The sequence below is a fragment of the Delphinus delphis genome, chromosome 13, assembly GCF_949987515.2.
Source record: "Delphinus delphis chromosome 13, mDelDel1.2, whole genome shotgun sequence".
Lineage (NCBI taxonomy): Eukaryota > Metazoa > Chordata > Mammalia > Artiodactyla > Delphinidae > Delphinus > Delphinus delphis.
In genome coordinates, this window is record NC_082695.1 from 76,423,966 (window position 1) to 76,446,128 (window position 22,163).

The 22,163-nt window shown below is 38.7% G+C and overlaps 1 protein-coding gene across 1 annotated transcript in view; it reads left to right on the forward strand.

Annotated features, from left to right (window-relative positions):
- Positions 1–22,163, forward strand: part of PHLPP1 (PH domain and leucine rich repeat protein phosphatase 1) — a 213,205-nt gene that overhangs the window by 88,835 nt on the left and 102,207 nt on the right. The window contains exon 2 of the mRNA XM_060029176.1: positions 17,994–18,190. Coding sequence (XP_059885159.1) covers positions 17,994–18,190 — 197 coding nt within the window. The remainder of the gene's footprint in view (positions 1–17,993; positions 18,191–22,163) is intronic.

The following is a 22,163-nucleotide window of genomic DNA, read 5'->3' on the forward strand; positions in this document are numbered from 1 at the left end:
TAGCATCACGTTCACATGCCCCTCCCTGTCATAGGCAGCATGACTGATCACAGCTGTTTTCCCTTGTATCTCGGAAGAAGGATGGAAACTTGACCACCTACTTGTGCTTATTGGGGTACCCAGTTCTAGAGGTTTGCTCATGGGATATGACAGCAGTTTATTTCAATTCCAGTTAGGGTGAAATTTTGATTTGAATATAACTGTGTTAGGGAAATTCTAGCTACTGCAAGAACCAACGTACTGATCTTATGCTTTAACATAATACATGTTTCTTTTGTTCTCATGGTCAAGTCCATTGCTGATGTTTCTAGTCATGCAGCTCCAAGCCAAGGGACTCAGAGACCTGGGCTCCTTCCATCTTGTGGTTCACCATCCCCTTGAGTCTCCTCAGAGAGTTCTTCTCGCACTATCTTCATCAGCTGGTCAGTGGGTGGGGAGCCGGTGAAGGAGCACAGGCGGGGGGTATAGGCCACGTTTTGTTTGGCCAGAACCAGTTGCATGGCTCTACCTGAATTCCAAGAGAGGCTGAGAAATGTAGTTATCGTTGTGTGTCCAGGAAGATGAAATGGGATTGTTGAACATACAGCCAGTCTCTTCCAAAATAGCATATGTAAATATGCTAGTATATGCAAAATAGCGTTTTGGTTCATTCATATTTTAAAAATTATCTTAATATATTTTGTAGCCATGAAGCTTTTCTTTTGTTTTATTATTTTGGATGTGCGATATAGATTTTTCCAGCAAATGTTCTAAGTCATTCCTCTCAAACTCCCCTGGGTGTTTTGAGTAATGGCATTTTATTATTTATTTATTTATTTATTATTGGCCACATCAGGTCTTAGTTGTGGCGCACAGGCTCTTTGTTGTGGTGCACAGGCTTCTCTCTAGTTGTGGCACGCAGGCTCAGTAGTTGTGGCATGCGGACTCTCTACTTGTGGCATGCGGGCTCAGTAGTTGTGACACGTAGGCTTAGTTGCCCTGTGGCATGTGGGATCTTAGTTCCCTGACTAGGGATCTAACCGCGTTCCCTGCATTGGAAGGCAGATTCTTAACTGCTGGACCACCAGGGAAGTCCGAGTAATGACATTTTATAATTTATTGCCCTACTAAAATTAAAACTTCTCTTTGATAATTTAGGAATGAAAAGTATGACCTGGAATTGCAATATAATTGTAAATAAATCCATTGCAATAATATATTGCTTCTATAAATCACGGTGAAAAGGAAAAGCTGACTTTTACATTTCTGGTATAAGGTTCCATAGTACCTGGAAATTCATGTTTCTCAAAAGTTTTTGTTTTCTGGACTTCCCTCGTGGCACAGTGGTTAAAGATCCACCTGCCAATGCAGGAGACACAGGTTCGAGCCTTGGTCCGGGAAGATCCCACAGGCCGCGTGCGGAGCAAGGAAGCACGTGTGTCACAACTACTGAGCCTGTGCTCTAGAGCTGCAAGCCACAACTACTCAGGCCCGCGTGCCACAACTACTGAAGCCCGTGAGCCTAGAGCCCATGCTCTGCAACAAGAGAAGCCACCGCAATGAGGAGACCGTGCACCACAACGAAGAGTAGAGAAAGCCCGCGCACAGCAACAAAGACCCAACACAGCCAAAAATAAATAAATAAAATAAATTTATTTTTTAAAAAAAGTTTTTGTGTTACTGGCCGCTTTATTTATAGTCTGGAGAATGAGCTAGCAAATACTTCTTTTCTATTGTCAGCAAGTTTTGGAGGCAGATTTTGCTCTCTAATTTCCAGGGATACTAAAAATGATAAATGGACATTATCCCTGTTGTAAACACAAACCTTCATTTATCCTCATTTCTGATTCTTCCTGGTGTGATCCCTGTTACTCATCCTTTTGTCAGACCTACTTTGTTTGAATGTTTATATGTGTATTGGTTTATCATCATACTCATAATATACTTTATGATGAAAATGACAGGCTATTTTTTTCAAAACTGCATGTATACTGTAACTAATTCAGCTGAACGACTTTCTTTTGCCTATTGATAATACCCCCTTTCCTTAAAAAAAAGAAAAACTTTTATGTTTCTAGAGAAGAAGCTTGAAATATTTGGCTGATAATTCCAGGCAAATGTTTTCCCATGTAGTATAAACTATAGATTCTTAGAGACTAGGAAGTTGGTTTTGAGCCACTTATTTTCTGTCCTGTCCTTTGTTTTTCCCAAACACATAGCTATTGATTGTATACTTTTTGTAATTTGCTGTGTATGTTGAGAACTGGCTGTTTTCTCTGGCCTAAACATAGGAGTGTTTTTGTCTATGCAGCAGGTGCTTGTAGAGCACTTAGGCTATTGGAGATACTGTGCTGGGCTTTGGACCTGCACTTTGGAAAGAGCCACACCTAGTAGTAGACTGTGTGTTTGGCCTACTCTGGAATCTACAGACCAAGGGATGTGGTAGTTGGAGGAACTCTGAAGCCCAGGAAGACTGAAGTTCTAGGGTTCTTGATCCCTTTGAAAATCAAAAGACTTACTTGTGAATAAATTCTTTGGTTACCAAGGAATTAAATCCATATCTTAGATCTGAAAGACTTAATAGCTTTTATGATAGCAAGGGCTGTAAAATTCATGCTAGTCAATTACAGCTATTTCCTTTTCATTGTAGTTGTCTGGAAATGCTTTTTTTTCGTTGCTAGGTGTTTTGCTGCTCTTGAGAGTCACGATCAGTTAGTAACTTAAGGCAGAGTAACCTCTCCCTCTGACTTTTCCCAGCTAGTGAAAAGCTGTTCTTTTGCAGGGTTGGGAGTAGAGAGGAAAACCAGTATGGAGTCCTAGATGAAATTAGAATGCTTATTTGTGTACAAATACGAAAGTTTTCACCAGAAAATTATAGATTTTTTTTTTGTTTACTTTTTAGTCTATTTTCTTTTAATCATTATTTGAGAAGTAGTGACTTCACATGTCTTATTCAAACACAGCTACTGGTATCAACAATGTGAAACCTACTTTCATTGTGGGTGGTGGATATAGGTTCATTTTTATTAATTAAATGGCTTGGTGTGCTATTGTTTTCTTTCACATGTTCTTGGGATGTCTGGAAAGCTTACTTATTTCTTTGGGAAAAGTATTCAGTAGTAGAAACATGCTTATTTTGATTTATAGCTGATTTATAGTTTTTGTCTAGGGAGAACTGGTGATATTGAAGAGGGATTAGGAGTTGTAAAAAAAAGTCATGGGCTTCCCTGGTGGCGCAGTGGTTGAGAGTCCGCCTGCCGATGCAGGGGACGCGGGTTTGTGCCCCGGTCCGGGAGGATCCCGCGTGCCGCGGAGCGGCTGGGCCCGTGAGCCATGGCCGCTGAGCCTGCGCGTCCAGAGCCTGTGCTCCACAACGGGAGGGGCCACAACAGTGAGAGGCCCGCATACCGCAAAAAACAAAAAAAGTCATGAACTTTGATTTAGCAATTCATAGAATGAAAATGAAGAAACAGTTATCAATAATGAAGAAATGAGAAAACAAAGGATAGTTCTATGAGCGTATCTTGCCAGTCTTTTAAATAGAAAGGCTGAGAACTTGGGAAGATGTATGATACAATAGAAGGCTAAATAAAGCAGGATATAAAATGCTGGGCATGTTATGATTATATGTATGTAAATGATTTGCAAATTTTAAAAAAAACTGAAAAAATTCAGCAAAATATTTATAATACTGGGAAGAAAGTAGGATTATGTTTATTTTCTTGTTTTTAACTCCCCTTTCTTTTAAACTTTTGATGATAGAGTTGTACTTAAAATAATAATTGAAAAAATTTCAGTGGAAACATAGTGGATTTTTTTTTTTTTTTTGCGGTACGCGGGCCTCTCACTGCTGTGGCCTTTCCCGTTGCGGAGCACAGGCTCCGGACGCGCAGGCTCAGCGGCCATGGCTCACAGGCCCAGCCGCTCCGCGGCATGTGGGATCTTCCCGGACCGGGGCACGAACCCGCGTCCCCTGCATTGGCAGGTGTACTCTCAACCACTGTGCCACCAGGGAAGCCCCATAGTGGATTTTGTGTGTGATTCTGAGAAAGTTTAAAATAAAGATCTTGAAGTTTCCTATAAGTAAATCATAGGAATGGGCTAAATGTGGGAGGTTTTATAATTTTTTTTTAGAGATTTCTAATAAGTTGAGGAATTGTCATCTATTTGGAATGGGTGAGTTTTAGACATTTCTGAGATTATGTTTGTACAAAATAGTTTAAGGACAGTGTTAGAACTTCCGAATCTAGACTCATCATCTTTGGTGTAATCAGCCTTGTAGGGAAATGGGTAGGTAGTCAAATGAATGTTACCTAATGCAGTAGAGAGTAGGGGAAAATAAGGTTTTTCGGAAATTGTTCTGCTTTTGAAATCTTTGTTTTTGTTTTTAAAAGTCAAATTACACGTTATCAGTATGTATTATAAAGTGGAAAGTAAACTCTAACCTCATCTCTCAGAGAGAACCACTGTGGAAAAGAATTTTGAATCACATTGCATCTTACGTGATTATGTCGATATTGTTCTTTGTTACCTTGTCAAGTCACCTTGGCTGAAGTCTGTTCTTCTAGGCAAAGCGAACTGAAATATAGTTTTTTTGTTTTGTTTTTTACTATGTCTTAGGAGAGAGGAATAGCGGTGTGGATTATCCAAAAATTATTCATGCTTGATTTTAGAATTTTTATTTTAGTGTTTGCATGTGTGTGGGTGCCTGGCTAGAACGTTCCAGCACTCCTAATAAAATCATCTCACAGTGAAGACTTGATTCAGCTGGAGCTGTGGAGCTGTCTAGCTTCATCATCCTGATTTCCACATGCACAGCAGCATGCATCACCTCTGACACAAGTCCCAATTTGTATCTACAGGAGGTAGTGAGTGTGTTGTTTATTCTTTTGGGAGCAGTTAGAGTAAATAGGGTATACTGACCATTAGGCATTCTCAGATTTAAGATTTAGTGATTCCTGAGGTCTCTAAAACCTCATGATATATAGTAATTTGCAGTTTTTCTGGGGCACAAATTTGAATCGAGCCTACCCTGAGGCCTGCTGCCCAGCCTCGTCATTTCAGTGAAGTTCAGCTGTTTCTCCTCACAAATGGTGCTTTAATGCTTGTGCCTTATGCCATTATTCTTTGTGGAGAACTACCACAGAAATAAGGCAGCTGGGAAAGCAGGTGATGAGAATTCTGAAGTCTACCGAAGGGAGGGTTTTTAGCCAGAAAATAGAAGGTGTAGGTAATTTAAGAATGTCAAATGTGGTAGAAGTTTAACAAATGTATGGACCTGAACAAGTCTACCATTCATTATAATGGAAATGACAACAAAAAAGTGAGTGAAACTGTTTCGGTGATTGTTGTAGCCAAGGAAAAAAATGCTCGTCAGATGAGAAAGAAATCTCAAGAGAATGTTGAAAAGGCTCTTAAGGTATGGTCTGGTCATGCACAGGAAAGATGAGACTGCCATTTCTGGGAAGTAACAGATGGTGAAGACATTGAACTGACAGGTGCAGGTTGATTTGATAAAGTCTTTCAAATGTGTATTTTTGCCAAATATGAAGTTAATGAGGGGAGGCCACACCAGCTAGCCATATAGTGCTCTGGAACTGAGCTGAAGAAGCTCATAAAGCAGGGAAAGGTTGTAGTCTCTGGAATGCAAAATTGTAATGAAACCCACATTTGAAGAAAATACCTTCTCTAAATATATGTCCCATGAAGAGACATGAGCATCGGATATTCAGATAACTAAGGGATAATTTTGATGATGGAGTTTAAATATGCCTAGGCAATGAATCTAGTTCCCTGCGAGGACAGGAGGTGCGGGGAGGAAGGAGGGAGGAGGGGAGTGTAAAAGGCAGCACCAGCTTTCTAGTTCATTCCCAGCTGCCTCCCTCGTCTTTTCCCCAAATTGATTCACCTGCTTCTTTGGTCAGTGTTAATCAAACGCAGATGATCCACCAGGTCAAAAAGTCATTGTTAACCTGATACTGTAACTCAGTGGGTCTCAAATTGTGGTCCTCAGACCTGCAACATCAGCAAAATCTCAGGCCTCCACCCAGAATTACTGAGTCAGAAACTCTGGGTGGTGGAGCCTTGCAGTCTGTTTATAGCAAGGCCTTCCTGGTGGTTTTGGTGCATGCTAAAGTCTGAGGCCCTCCGTTGTAGCTTGTCTTCATGCAGCATTTCCTTTCAGCATTTTAATTTAATTTAATGTCGTTTAAGTTATCGTTTAATTTAATATCGTTGCACACAATGTATAGTCATAGTAATTATCTTTATTTGATTTTTCAGAGTTTTAAAATTTATGGATAATTTTACTGGTTTGTATTAGAGTTTGCTTTGGTGGATTTTTTAAAAATTACTTTGGCCCTGTGTTTACATAATCTGTACGAGTGTGAAGGGGTAGCGCACATTTTCCAGGCACTATTTTTATGAATATTATAGGGGGAATTATAAGCTCTGGTGGTATTCAAGAACTTAGAGATTAGAGAAAGGTTCAGGGCATGACATTTCTCAGGGATAAGGGTCTACACTAATTTGGGAGGCATAAATAAACCTTATCAGATTGAGTAGCTGTCAGTAAGAAGCAAGATTTACTGGGCAGTTGACTTTGTATATTTTGATCTGATGCGTAAATTAACCATCTCCCAAATATATTTAGCAGCTGGTTGTCATTTCCATCAGCTAAAAGCAACTAGTCTTAAATCTGTTTCAAAGCTCCTGCCAGCACACCTTGCTGAGCTTGCTTCGACTTTCAGCTCTGAGACAAAATTCCCAGCTGCCAGTTCAACGCTCAGGTCTCTGGACCTTTGTTATGGGGTCGTCTAAATCCTTCTGCCAGCTCTTGAAATGAACCTGGGCAAATAATTTAATTCAGTCTTTCTGACACTTCAGGTAGTCAAGAAGGATTTAAGGATTTATATGCAATAAGCAACTAGTTTTATCAATCTAAGCTCTAAAGGTAGAGAAGGTGAGGTGAGAGTTGAGTGTTCTCACTTACTTCTGACCATTTTCAGCTCCAGGGACATGGTAAATTCTTCCACTATGTCTTATGTACTGATCAGACTTTCTTACTTTTTGGTGCTGTATTATCATGAATACTTTCATTCTTTCAAGTTGTTGACATTGTGATTGCTTAACGTGCTGTTCTTATTATTGTTTTTATTATTTTGGATTACACTAGACCCTCACTAGGTTATCCAAAGTCCTGTAAATATTTTTGTAGATTATCTTAGGGAAATGTAGGTTATTTATGTTTCACTATGTTCAGGTAAATAGAACTAAGTGAAACCAACACAGTAAAGTTGTATTAGTTATTGCCTCAAAACTCAGTGGCTTCAAACAGCACACATTTATTGTCTCATGATTTCTCTGAGTCTGGAGTGACTTAGCTGGGTAGTTCTGGCTAGAGATTATCACGAAGTTTGCAGCCAAGATGTCCTAGGGGCACAGTTCTCTTGACAGGGACTGGAGGATCTAGGGGCTTGACAGGGACTGGAGGATCTTTCCAGTATGGCTTGCTCACCTGGCTTCTGAAGAGGCCTCAGTTTCCTTTCGGCTGTTGGCAGGAAGTTTCAGTTCCTCACCTGTTGGCCTTTTCATAGAGTCCCTAGGGTGTCCGCATGGCAGCTGGCTTCCTCAGAGGGAGTGATCCTAGAGGGGGTAAGGTGGAAGCTATTTGCCTTTTATGACCTGGTTTCAGAAGTTACAGCAGCCATTGAGTCTGCTACATTCTATTTGTTAGAAGCTAGTCGCTAAGTACAGTCCACAAGCAAAGGGAATGGGATTGGGCTCCACCTTTGAAGGGAAGAATTAAAAAAAATTTGTGGACATATTTTCAAACTACCACAGATAGACACTAGGATATATTTGACAAAGACATGTAATTGGCAACAACCAAATTTGTACTTATTTCTGTGTTGTTCAGTTAAACAACTGCTTCTAGTTAAAGCAGGTGTTTCTGCTACTATATATGTTCCCGAAACTTATGTTCTCCAAAGTTGAAAATTAAAAATAAAAATGTTTATGGGAAAATAGAGTTGGAGAGTGGCAGGACTCTAAGTCCAAGCATCTTTATAACCAAAATACTAACAAAAATAATAATGGATACCTCAGGGGATAACCTGGGCAGCCTAGGCAGGTAACTTGTTGTGTCTGGAAGCTACAGACACAATATTAGGGAATATTAAAAATGCACAATTAAAAAAAAATTAAAAAAAAAATGCACAATTACATAAGAGTAGAAATGTTGACTTGTGGACATTGAGACTGCATTTACCATGGGCTTTTTTCCTTTGTTTTTGAAAGTTATAATTCCACTCCCAATATTCTGGCTCCCCGTGCCTAGAGTAAATCCTTATGGACCAATACTATGCATATCATACTGACTTCATTCCCCTATTTATGATCATAAATGAATTAATTAGTATTAATGAAACATATTGTAGCAGAATGGACTGTAGTTAGTTTTCTTTAAATAAATACTTCTCTTCTAATCATGTTTATTCATTTATTTAATAAAATTCCCTTATGAAAGATAAAACATGAGTAGACTTAATTTCAGAAGCTCCTGGTCAAAATTCTAAGTTAGTAAGATCCAAAGAAGTGATGTTTTATTATATTCTTCACTCCTCCTGAAAGCTGAAATTCTCTCATCTTGAGGAATAACATTTAAGTTTAGTCTTTTTTTTTTTAACATCTTTCTTGGAGTATAATTGCTTTACAATGTTGTGTTAGTTTCTGCTGTATAACAAAGTGAATCAGCTATACGTATACATATATCCCCATATCCCCTCCCTCTTGCGTCTCCCTCCCACCAAGTTTAGGCTTTAAACTACAGAAGAGAAGAGAAGGAGAAGAGAGAAGAAAAAGAAAAGAAACGAGCAAAAACCCAAACTCTTATTTTTAAAACTGGAGGGGTTTTTCTGATCATCACAACGATCTCTGTTCTTTGATCCAGACTGCTGTTTATGTATATAGGGCTTGTTAAAATACAGATTACTGGGCTTCATCCTCAGAGATGCCAATTCTGTACTTCTAGGGTGGGGCCTGAGAATTTGTGTTTCTGATAAGTTTCCAGGTGATTCTGGTACTACTGGTCTTGGGACCATACTTTTAAAAACCACTCTGTCTGAAGCAACTGCTGTAACAATCTGTCCTACTCCCACCTGAGTCAACAAAGGAGGTTATTTTAGAATTCTCAGGATTTTTCTGTCAGAGTTGGTCTATCCAGTTATCTTAGTTATATCCGTTAAGGTTGAAGTTCTAATATTTGTGACAGTGTAGAGAGATTAATGAACTATGCATTATTCTTTTTACATTTGTTTTTGAAAGGTAGTATAGTGACACCCAGCTTAACCAGAAGTGAATCGTTCAGAAGACTGAACTATTTAGATTAATACTTATAAATATGCAAGTCAAGAAGGCCCTCTGAGTGAAGGAAAAGAGCACAAAGTTTAGACCTTTACTTTGAAAGAGGGTAGAGAGCTAACTTTAGGCCTATTGTTTTAGGATTGAATGTAAAGTAAGGCAGTAAATTAGAAGTTGCTTATATACTCATTACTGTCAATAATTGGAAAAGAAGAGTCAAAGAACTATGATAATACTGAAGTTTGGAGCTATTTTTGGACAAGAGCAGATAGCTCTTCTAGTCTACTGGTCCCACAGAGTTTCTCTGAATTTCTGAATACAGGAATATATTGAGAACCCGCACTTTAACGAAAATCTTTAATTATGTGAAACATACTTTTGTAATCTATAAAAGTGAACGGTATGTATGAGAAAGAATTAAATTTAAATATTTGGCACTTGGTTCCAGCCAAGATGGAGTAACAGCGACTGCATTTACTCTTTAACCTAAAAGAAGAAACAACTAAAAATCAGATGAAATATATGAAACAGCTTTCAGACATTGGGCATCAGGCAGCACAAGACACAAAATCCCACAACAGGTGTGCTCCTTGAGAGAAAGGAAACAGATTAAAACAACCCTAAACCTGTATCATCTTACTGACGGTGGGAAAGAGTTCCAGGATTAAGTTGTAGGGAGGAGGAACCCAGGCAGAGCCTGGTATGCACAGTGAGTTCAGGAGACAGAGCTGGGAGTCCATTGAAGCTAAGCAGTTTGAGTGTACAGAGTAGAGTGCTGGAGAGGAAAGAGCTGCTCAGAGAGTCCTGGACATGTGCAAGGAGTCATCATTGAGCCTTCAGCTGAGTGCTGATCAGTCATTTATGTGAAGAAGAAACTATGTGAGGCTGGGGTTTAAAAACACTGAAAAGGAGCAGAGGGAATAAACCTTGAAGCTCACACAGGGCCAGGCAAAGTTCATGCTCCTACCAGCCAGACTGGAGAATCTTATAATTTAGAGGATGTCAGTTAGAGTATTGCTTGCTAATATTGGTATTATAAATCTAGACTTAAGGCTGCTCTGGTCTTATATGACAAATCCCAGAGAGCAAGCCTGGTAAGAACCAAACTGTTTTCAACTAACTTAATTGTGTCCCAGAACAAAACTCCATAATATTCATATAAATACAAAAATATCCAGCACTCGACAAGATAAAACTCCTAATGACTAGCATCCAAACAAAAATTACCAGGTGTGCAAAGAAGCAGGAAAATAAGACCTATAAGAGAAAATGATAAAATAAAACTGACACAGAAGTGATACAGATGATAGAATTAGTTGACAGGGACACTTAAGCAGCTATTATAATTGTTTCATATATTCATGAAGGTAAAAAAAGGCATATTAAGGAGTGACATGGAAGATATATACATATATGTGTATATGTATGTGTATATAAGTATGTACCCACATATAGCCAAATTGAACTTCTAGAGATGAGAAGTACACTGGATGGAATTAACAGTAGATTAAACACTGGAGAGAAACAATTAGTAACCTGAAACCACAACATACCAGAATTTGTGGAATGCAGCTAAAGCAGTACTTAGAAGGAAGTTTATAGCACTTAAATGCCTATATTAAGAAAAAAGAAAAGCCTCAAGTCAGTGACCTCAGTTTCCACATGAAGAAAATAGAAAAAATAAGCAAAAATTAATCCTAAAATTAGTAAGAGAAACAATGATAAGAACAGATATAAATGAAACCATAAACAGAAAAACAGTAGAGAATGAAACCGAAACCTGGTTCTTTGAGTTGTTTAATAAAATTGGAGGAAGGGGGAAGGGTAAGCTGGGATGAAGTGAGAGAGTGGCATGGACATATATACACTACCAAATGTAAAATAGCTAGTAGGAAGCAGCCGCATAGCACAGGGAGATCAGCTCGGTGCTTTGTGACCACCTAGAGGGGTGGAATAGGGAGGGTGGGAGGGAAATGCAAGAGGGAGGAGATAGGGGGATATATATGTATAGCTGATTCACTTTGTTATAAAGCAGAAACTAACACACCATTGTGAAGCAGTTATGCTCTAATAAAGGTGTTTTAAAAAAAAATGGATGGATGACTCGTAAAGATCAAATCTTGTATTCTTTGCTAACTGTTGTTGGGAGGAAATATGGGGCAGTAAAAAGACAATGAATAATCTGATCCTCTAGTTTTGTATATTGGTCCTGTATAAACCAACTTGTGACATAGGACAAAATAATTTAAACACTTTATTTAATATTCTTATCTTTAAAATAAAGACAAAAACTCCTCCCTCAGTTTTTTATGAGAAAAAAGATATAATAAATCCAAACAAAGTTATAAAATATTATAATAAACATTTTTATGTGAAAAAAATAAATAAAAAATAAAATTGGTAATCTTCTAATCTAAACTGATCAAGAAAAGAAAAGATAGAAGTTCATCTCCTAGAGTAATGGAAGTGAAAACAAAAATAAACAAATGGGACCTAATTAATCATAAAAGCTTTTGCACAGTGAAGGAAACCATAAACAAAACCAAAAGGCAACCTACAGAATGGGAGAAAATATTTGCAAACAATGCAGACTGAAAGGGATTAATTTCCAAAATATACACACAATTCATAGAACTCAATATCCAAAAAACCAAACAACCCAATTAAAAAATGGGCAGAAGATCTAAATAGACATTTCTCCAAAGAAGGCATACAGATGGCCAACAGACATATGAAAAAATGCTCAACATTGATAATCGTTAGAGAAATGCAGATCAAGGCTACAGGCCAACAGACATATGAAAAAATGCTCAACATTGATAATCGTTAGAGAAATGCAAATCAAGACTACAATGAGGTATCACCTCACTCTGGTCAAAAAGTCTACAAATAATAAATTCTGGAGAGAGTGTGGAGAAAAAGGAACCCTCCTGCACTATTGGTGGGAATGTAAATTGGTAGAACCACTATGGAGAATAGTATGGAGGTTCTTTAAAAAACTAAAAATAGAGTTACCATATGATCCTGCAATCCCACTCCTGGGCATATACCCAGAGAAAACCATAATTCAAAAATGTATATGCACCCCAACATTCATTGTGGCACTGTTTACAATAGCCGAGACATGGAAGCAACCTAAATGTCCATCAACAGATGAATGGCTAAAGAAGATGCGGTATATATATATACAATGGAATATTACTCAGCCATAAGAATGAAATAATGCCATTTGCAGCAACATGGATGGACCTGGAGATTATCATACTAAGTGAAGTAAGCCAGACAAAGACAAATATCATACAATATCGCTTATATGTGGAATTAAAAAAAAAAGATACAAATGAACTTATTTACAAAACAGAAGAAAAAAAAGGAAGAGGTACGTTGCCAGTATCAGGAATGAAAGAGGTGACATCACTACAGTTTTTTATTGATATTAAAAGGATAATAAGGAAATATTGTGAACAACTGTATGTCAACTATATGAAAACTTAAATGAAATGGACAAACTTTTAAAAAGTCAAACCACGAAGGCTTACTCAAGAATATCTAGATAATGGAATAGCATAGCCCTAACTCTAGTAAAGAAATTGAACTTATAGTTAAACACTCTCCCCCCCACACACAACAAAAAACAAACAAACAAACAAAAACCAGAAAAAGCAAGACTCCAGATCCAGAAGTCTCCACTGGGGAATTCGACCAGATGTTTAAGGATGAAATGATACCAATTTCATCCAAATTATTCCAGAAAAGTAGAGGAAAGAATTCTTCAGCTCAGTCTATGAAGCCAGCAATACCCTCGCCCCTGACACCAAATCCAGAATGTTTTTAACCATTTAAAAATTTTTATTTATTTATTTTTGGCTGTGTTGGGTCTTTGTTGCTGCACGTGGGCTTTCTCTGGTTGCGGTGAGCGGGGGCTACTCTTTGTTGCAGTGTGCGGGCTTCTCATTGTGGTGGCTTCCCTTGTTGCAGAGCACAGGCTCTAGGTGTGCGGGCTTCAGTAGTTGCAGCATGCAGGCTCAGCAGTTGTGGCTCACGGGCTCTAGAGTGCAGGCTCAGTAGTTGTGGCGCACAGGCTTAGTTGCTCCGTGGCATGTGGGATCTTCCAGGACCAGGGATTGAACCAGTGTTTCCTGCATTGGCAGGCAGATTCTTAACCACTGCACCACCAGGGAAGACCCCCAGAATGTTTTTATATATATATATATATATATATATATATATATATATATATATATATATATATATATATATATATATTCTTTATCAGATTCTTTTCCATTATCGGTTGGAACTATTGAATATAGTTCCCTGTGCCAATTTGTTGTTCTTAATGGTGAAAAACTGAATGCTAGGGCTTCCCTGGTGGTGCAGTGGTTGAGAGTCTGCCTGCTGATGCAGCAGACGCGGGTTCGTGCCCCAGTCTGGGGGGATCCCATGTGCCGTGGAGCGGCTGGGCCCGTGGGCCGTGGCCGCTGGGCCTGCACGTCCGGAGCCTGTGCTCCACAGCGGGAGAGGCCAAAACAGTGAGAGGCCCTTGTACCGCAAAAAAAAAAAAAAAAAGATTTCGAAAAACTGAATGCTACTCCCCTAAGATTAGGAAAACGGAAAGGATGTCTGCTTTCGCTAATTCTGTTCATTATTATATGGAAGGTTCTAGCTTGTGCAGCAAGGCAAGAAAAAGAAATAAAAGACAGCCTGATTGCAGTGGAAGAAGTAAAGCTGTCATTCTTCACAGGAGAGGACTCATTTTACCTGATTTCAAGACTAATTATAAAGATTCAGTAATCAGGATACTGTGATATTGGTCGAAGATAGACAAATAGATGAGTGGGATGGGAAGAACCAAGAAATTGACCCACCAAACTATGGTCAATAGAATTTTGATACAGGTGCCAAAGCACTTCAGCGGGAATGGATAATCTTTTTTTTTTTAAATAAAATTATTTATTTATTTATATTTTTTATTTTTGGCTGTGTTGGATCTTCGTTGCTGCCCACGGGCTTTCTCTAGTTGCGGCGAGCAGGGGCTACTCTTCGTTGGGGTGTGCGGGCTACTCAGTGCAGTGGCTTCTCTTGTTGCAGAGCACGGGCTCTAGGCCACGCGGGCTTCAGTAGTTGCAGTACATGGGCTCTGTAGTTGTGGCTCACGGGCTCCAGAATGCAGGCTCAGTAGTTGTGGCTCACGGGCTTAGTTGCTTTGCGGCATGTGGGATCTTCCTGGACCAGGGCTCGAACCCATGTCCCCTGCATTGGCAGGCGGATTCTTAACCACTGTGCTACCAGGGAACTCCCAATGGATAATCTTTTTAACAGAAAGTTATGGAATAATTTAGATAGCCACTTGTCAAAAAACAAAAATAAAAACCTCCTGAACCTCTACTTATTTCTTGCTGTGTACAAAAATTAACTTGAAATTAATTATCGGCCTAAATGTGAGAATTAAACCTATGAAACTTACAGCAGAAAACATAGGAGAAAATTATAGTGACCTTGAGTTTGTCAGAGAGTTCTTAAATACAACACAAAAAACACTAATTGTGAAAGCTAAATCAGATATTTGGACTTCATTAAAATCAAAACTTTTGCTTTCCCAAAGTACTGTCAAGAAAATGAAAAAGCAAGCCAGACTGGGAGAAAATATTTGCAAGTTACACATTTGACAAAGGACTTGTATTCAGAATATGTGAGGAACTCAATCCAGTTAAAATTAGATACAAGATTTGAATTAGTCACCTCAGCAAAGAAGGTATGTGAATTGCAAATAAGCTCTTGAGAAGATGATCAGCATCATTAGGAGAATGCAAATTTAATCTATAATGAGGTACCATTACATGTGTACTAGAACAGCTAAAAGTGTTGACAAGGAGGTAGAGCAACTGGAACTCTCCTGCATTAGAGATGGACATGTCAAATAGTACAACCCAGCCATTCCAGTCCCACGTGTTTACCCAAGATAAATAAAAGGATATATCCACACAAGAATGTTTATACCAATGTTTTCAGTCAAGATAAGCAAACAATGTGGAAACAGTCCAAATGTCTATCAGCAGATGAATGGTTAAACAAAATGTGATATATTCATGCAGTGGAATACTACTCAGCAATAAAAAGGAATGAACTCTTGGCACACTCAACAACACGGACAAAAAGTGACAAAACAGATCAGCAGTCGCCTGAGCGTGGGAGGCCCTAGGTGGGGGTGGGAGGTGGGGTGGGAGGGAGAGGGAGGGATCACAGTGGGCACGAGAAACTGTTAGCGATGATCAGTGTGCTCGTTTTCCAGCTCATTTATAGGTTTACATATGTCAAATCTTATCAAATTGCCATGTGCCAAGTGAGTAAGAGAGGGGAAGCATGTTTTAAATCATTCTCTGTTGTGTTCAGGTTTCTCTCTCAGCTTGAAATACTTGCTTTTGCTGTCCATCTTTCGCCCCAGATCGTATAAGAAATGCCTTAAACCTGTAGGATTATTTCTAAAGGAAGAGTTACAACAGTGGATCCAACTTTAATCTGGTGGGCATTGGTTCAGACTGGGATGTTTAGGGCAGGGACAGACTAATCTTACCATTAGGTTCCAGGACTGTTCAGGCCCCTTGGCAATTTTTCTAAAGAGGGACCAAAAAGCCAGTGTCTGTTGGTGTCTCCATACTTTTCTCGTATGTATCCCTTCTAGCCTTAGTCCTCCATCTGGCGATTTGCTCTGGGGCTTTCTCTAGGATTTTTGTGGAGTTGGAGAATTGAAGGTCTGTTGCTTTTGTACCTCTGTTGTCTTCTTCTTCAGTCTCTAATTAAATCACAGATCTCTATAACTGTGACGGGTTAACAAGTGCCCTTGAAGCCACTCTCTGATGTAACTGAATAAAATGCCTGCTTCTTTGCATTCATTAGTGTGTGTTTGTGTGTAAGTATTTATATCAGATCCCTTGTTAAAGAATGTTAGTGTATTACAGTCATGGAGATTGGATTTTGTAAATGTGTTGTCCATTATTTTTAGCCTTGCACGTACCTTTCAGTTTTCTGAATCTCCTTCTGTCCCACTTCTTCTCTACAGGAAGAGAGACTATAATGTAGAGAGGAGCTCTTAGACTGGGAGCCTGGGCATCTCTCTCTGTGGGTGTAAATGAACTTGTGCAGAATGCAACAAGTGAATGACTGTGGTCTGATCCATCACTGGCAGACTTTGACAAGCCCTATCTATATGGAAGTCTCCTGGGCTTCCTATCCCTTTGTGGGGGTGTTAGCATTTGGTAGACAAACATCTCAGTGGAGCTCTCCACTGAGGATGCTAGCTGTGTAGTTGTTTGCTGGGCCCAGGTTCAAAAAGGTGGACCACTTTTAGAGTTCATTCTAGCCTAGGCCAAGCAAATTTATGCAGTCTACAGTATTTATTTCATAAAACATTTTGATATACTGGGAGAAAGAGGAAGTGAAATTCAAACCTGCTGGTTTTGTTGTTTGCAAACATCTCTGCCCAAAGGTGTGTATTGGGAGGCTTCAAACAGTTTTTGGACCTTCTTGAGATCTATTTTTGGTGCTGCTGTTCTTCCTTCTCCAGTAGCTATTAGACATCTACCAAAACTACTTGGCATTTATGTTAGTTGTTTTTTTTTGCGGTACGCAGGCCTCTCACTGTTGTGGCCTCTCGCGTTGCGGAGCACAGGCTCTGGATGCGCAGGCTCAGCGGCCATGGCTTACGGGCCCAGCCGCTCCGTGGCACGTGGGACCATCCCGGACCGGGGCACGAACCTGTGCCCCCTGCATCGACAGGCGGACGCTCAACCACTGTGCCACCAGGGAAGCCCATTTCTTTTTTTTTTTTAATAAATTTATTTTATTTATTTATTTATTTTTGGCTGTGTTGGGTCTTCGTTGCTCTGCACCGGCTTTCTCTAGTTGTGGTGAGCGGGGTCTACTCTTCATCGCGGTGCGTGGGCTTCTCATTGCGGTGGCTTCTCTTGTTGCGGAGCACGGGCTCCAGGCGTGCGGGCTTCAGTAGTTGTGGCTCGTGGGCTCTAGAGTGCAGGCTCAGTAGTTGTGGCGCATGGGCTTAGTTGCTCCGAGGCATGTGGGATCTTCCCGGACCAGGGCTCGAACCTGTGTCCCCTGCATTGGCAGGTGGATTCTTAACCACCTTGCCACCAGGGAAGCCCAAGTCTTTTATTTTTAATTGTCCCCTTATTAGTAAATGTACATTAAATATCTGTAGGAGGAAGAATATGAGTGGCTAATTCCATTAAAACTGATTAGTTTCATTAGATGCTAGATCTTGAATGTTATCTTTCTATATCAGTCTATAATATTTTCTTCTTAGTGTACTTAAATTAACTCTCGCATTCATGAAAATCTTGAAGCCATTTCTGTTTTAAATGTAAGATTAAATTATGCAGGATATAGCAGAAGAAACTTAGGTTATAAGCTTTTTAAGGAAAAAACTCTTCTTCACCTATATTAAAAGGTACATGTGGAGCAGATTTGGTAGTTCTTATCATAATTGCATTACTGCAGGTTTCAGATTCTCTCAATTATAAATTAGATTGTTTCCCTATAATTATTCTCTGTTGTCCAAGTAATTTATCTGATATGCTGATGAGTAGCAAAAAAGCCCATTTCTTTAAGACTAAAATGTTTGCTTGTGTTTGTTGCAGGAAAACCTCACAGCACTGGTAGCTCTGAACGGATTCAGCTCTCAGGAATGTATAATGTCCGTAAAGGCAAAATGCAGTTGCCAGTGAACCGATGGACCAGACGCCAAGTTATCCTGTGTGGGACCTGCCTAATAGTATCATCTGTGAAAGACAGCTTGACCGGAAAGATGCATGTTCTGCCACTAATTGGTGGGAAGGTAAGTTTAAAACAAACCAAATACTAACAGATTTCCCAGTGTCATTAAGAAGCTTACTTTGAGTCATTGCTGTAATAAGGGGTAGATGTTTTTTTTTTTTTTAAAAGAATTTCAATTAAAAAAAAATCTATTTATGTATTTATTTATTTTGGCTGTGCTGGGTCTTAATTGCAGCATGCAGGATCTTCATTGCGGCACGTGGGATCTTTTAGTTGCGGCATGGGGGCTGTTAGTTGTGGCATGCATGCGGTATCTAGTTCCCTGACCAGGGATTGAACCCAGGCCCCCTGCATTGGGAGTGTGGAGTCTTACCCACTGGACCACCAGGGAAGTCCCAGGGGTAGATGGTTTTTGACTCATCATTCCTGTTGTGCCTCCACCAGTGGACATTTTTGGTTGGTGGAGTTTTGGAAAATAACAATGCCATTGGCTCACATGAAGCCCTGGTTATGTTCACTTCTTAGTACATGCACCTTAACTATGTGACTGAAAATAGAGCAACTAGAATTTCACTGTTATATTTCAGACTGTAGGTGATAAATTATTATTTATGAGAAGATGTCTTTTGATATTGTGAGTATGTATTTTATAGTATAGTACAGTGATCCCCAAGTCCATGACCTTAGGATCATTCAGGCGTGCTTATCAAAGGTGAGACTCTCTAGCAGGAATCTGTGATCCCGCTTTGCCTTACCTCTCTGTTTATTTGTGATTAGTGACCAGTGGGGTTAGTACTTTTAGTTTATCACTATAGCTAGTCATGAATTTTGAACCTGAAATGCTACTCATTTCAGAGAAAACCTGTGATACAGCTGATAGATATTTCCAACATACTGGCTGCTTTTCTTTGGGCATGTTAACTATTTTATTCCTATCATTTATAAAATATCAACAGAAAGAACAAGATTGCTTAGGAAGGTATTACATTCTTTTCTTTGCCAGATTTATTTATAAACTCCAAGCACTGGTAGGGGTATCATTACCATAATTATATGTCAGTATTTCCTGATTTTTAAATGATATGATAATCTGTTAATAAAGGTAAAGGTAAATTTGGATGAAGAAATGGGTTTTTGGAAATCAGGGGCATATTAAAAATTTTTTTCTTGATCGATACTTGATCATTTAAAAAGATAGATTTGGCTAGTCTGTGAGGTGTGTTTAGGTCTATTTCATTCACCCATTTTGAAACCATGGCTTCTTAACTTATGTCTGAGCATTGAAGCATTAGTGATAGTTTATTACTGAAGATCTTGTCCTTTGGATGGATCTGAAAACTTAGTCATCATTATTACTTCCATAACTCATCATTAAAAATGCATATTTAATGTTTGATGCCCTGATAGGTCAACAATCTGTTTCTTTCTTCTCTGGTGTTAGGCATTTGCATAGGCAAATTTAATATAACTATTATTAAATATCCTCTGTGGGGAAGCCACTTTGCTTGGCATCCCAGAAATACCAAGATGGGTAAGTCACCATCTCTGCCTTCGAATAGCTTATAATTACTATCTGGAAATGAAGGATGGACACAACAATATCTGCTCTACGAGAGGTGCAAAAAAGTAGGGTGGAAGATAAGTGGAAGAGATTACATTTTGTGGGGGGGAATCAGGGGATTTTGTGATGAAGGAGGTAGCAATTATGATAGAACTTGAAGGGTGAAAAATCTCTTGACATATAAAGGAGATGGTCAGAAAGATTATTGTGCTCAGAGAAGCAGAGACAGGGAAGCAGTGGAATGTTCAGGTAAGGTGAGAGAAGATCCAGTTATAATTAGCATTTTTATTCAGAGCTAGAGGCTTGTTCTGTTTCCCAGGCCTATTACTGGATGTACTTCTACCATTGAGTGAATAGAAAGTTAACAGCTTCTTTTTCTCACAGACAAAGCTTGTAAAACCTGTTTTGTGTTACACCTTTAAAAATAATTGAGTATGTTGAAAAATTATATTAACCACGTTAGGAAAAAATATTTCACTCTTTGCAATGTGAGTTTTCATTAATGTTTGTCTTTCCTTTTCTCATTCTGGTCTGTTGTTAAAGGAAAATCGGAGAGTAAATGGAAGAGGTTTTTTTGTTTTTGTTTTCTAATTTATATAAAAGAGCTAGAAATGAGGTGTGAGATAGGTGCTGTAATTGCTGTGATAATCAATTTTGACACACTACTTGAGCATCATCATTATGTTTTCAAATATAGAATTCAAATATGAAGTTAAAGCTCTATTAAATTGTTGAAAGACATTTGTTTAATAAGTTTTTATTCATGTACAATTATTTAATTTCTTCTTTAAAATTGAACATAAATTTTTAGATAACTTATTTACATTAATACTTTATGTAATATTTGTTAAGCTATGAGGCATAATAAGCTGAGTAACTGTTAACTTACTACTCAATTTAGGAAGTACAGCAGCATCAATACCAGTGTCTCTACCTGAGTTCTCTTTGCATCTGTCCCATTGCCTCCTCCTACCCCAGAGGAATCCACTGTCCTAGAATATGTATTCATCATTTGCTTACTGTTTTGAAATAACTTTTATCATATAACTATGTTTTGCTTGTTTTGATCTTGATAAAAATGGTATCATCCTGTTTGTGGTTTTCTGTGATTGAATTTTTTCACTCAATATTATGTTTCATAATAAGATTCCATATTACTTGCTATATATGGTTTTCATTTCTGTATAATGTTCCACTCTGTAAATGTTCCAAATTTCTAAAATATCTGAAGTAATTTTCTTGTTGATTGACATTTGGGTTGCTTCTAGTTTTCTGTTATAAATAGTTCTCTTGAGATAGTCTTATTTTGATATGCCTCCTGGTTTACAAGTAGTTTTTCTAGAGCAGCATTTCTTAACTCTTGTCGCTGTGCCTGAAGGGGACATTTGGTAATATGTGCAAGTGTTTTGATTGTCAAATGATTGGGTAGTCAGTTGATGTAAGCTAAGTTATGCTGTGGTAACAAAACCCCCAGATCTCAGTGACTTATCGTAACAGTTATTTCTCACTCACACTATTTGTCCAGTGCGGGTGGGTGGAGATTTCTTTTTTCAAGTAATTATGTACGAACCCAGCCTGATGGGGGTCCTTCTCTCTTATAATATTTGTAACACGTGGCTTCCTTTGCTGCTTAGGCAGAAGAAGAGGTAACTGGAGGGTCATTAGCTGGCTCTTGTATATCTGGTTGTAGAAGTGACACATGTCACTTCTGCTCATGGCTCATTGGCCAGAACTAGTCACATGACTCCATCTTAATTGCAAAGGTTCTGGGAAAAGTAGATAGTGTGTTTGGTTAATACTAGTATCTTTTGCTGCAAGGGGACACTATTGGCATCTACAGGGCAGGGGCTCAGAGAGTAAAATGTCATGCAAAAATATTAGACAGTCCTGCATAATGTACACAAGGAACTATTCAATCCAAAGTTCCTATAATGACCTCCTTGAGAAATATTGCTCTTAAGAGTGCAGTCACTGGGCTATAGGACATATATGCACATTTACTTTTACAAGATGATATCCAATTGTTTTCCAAGGTTGTTGCATCATATCATGCTCATATCAGTGCACATTTCTCTACATCTTTGCCAAACTTTATTGAGGTATAATTGATATACAACATACTGTACATTTTGATAACAATTTGATAACTGTATTATACTTCCATGAGTACAATTTGACAGATAGTCCCCTTGTGCTCCTTTGTACTGTTCTGTCCCTACTTTTCTGCTCACTCCTACCCATTCCCAAAAAACACTGCCTGATTTCTGTCAATATGGATTAGTTTAAATAGCATTTTTATAAAGTTATATTTTCTCTTTGGTGTATAGAAATGTGGTTGATTTTTTAAGTGTTAATCTTATATCCAGCCACCTTGCTAAATTTTCTTATTTATTCTAATGTCTCTAGATTCTTTGGAGTTTGCTGTGTAGCTAATCATCTCATATTCAAATAATGGCAATTTTCTTTCTTCCTC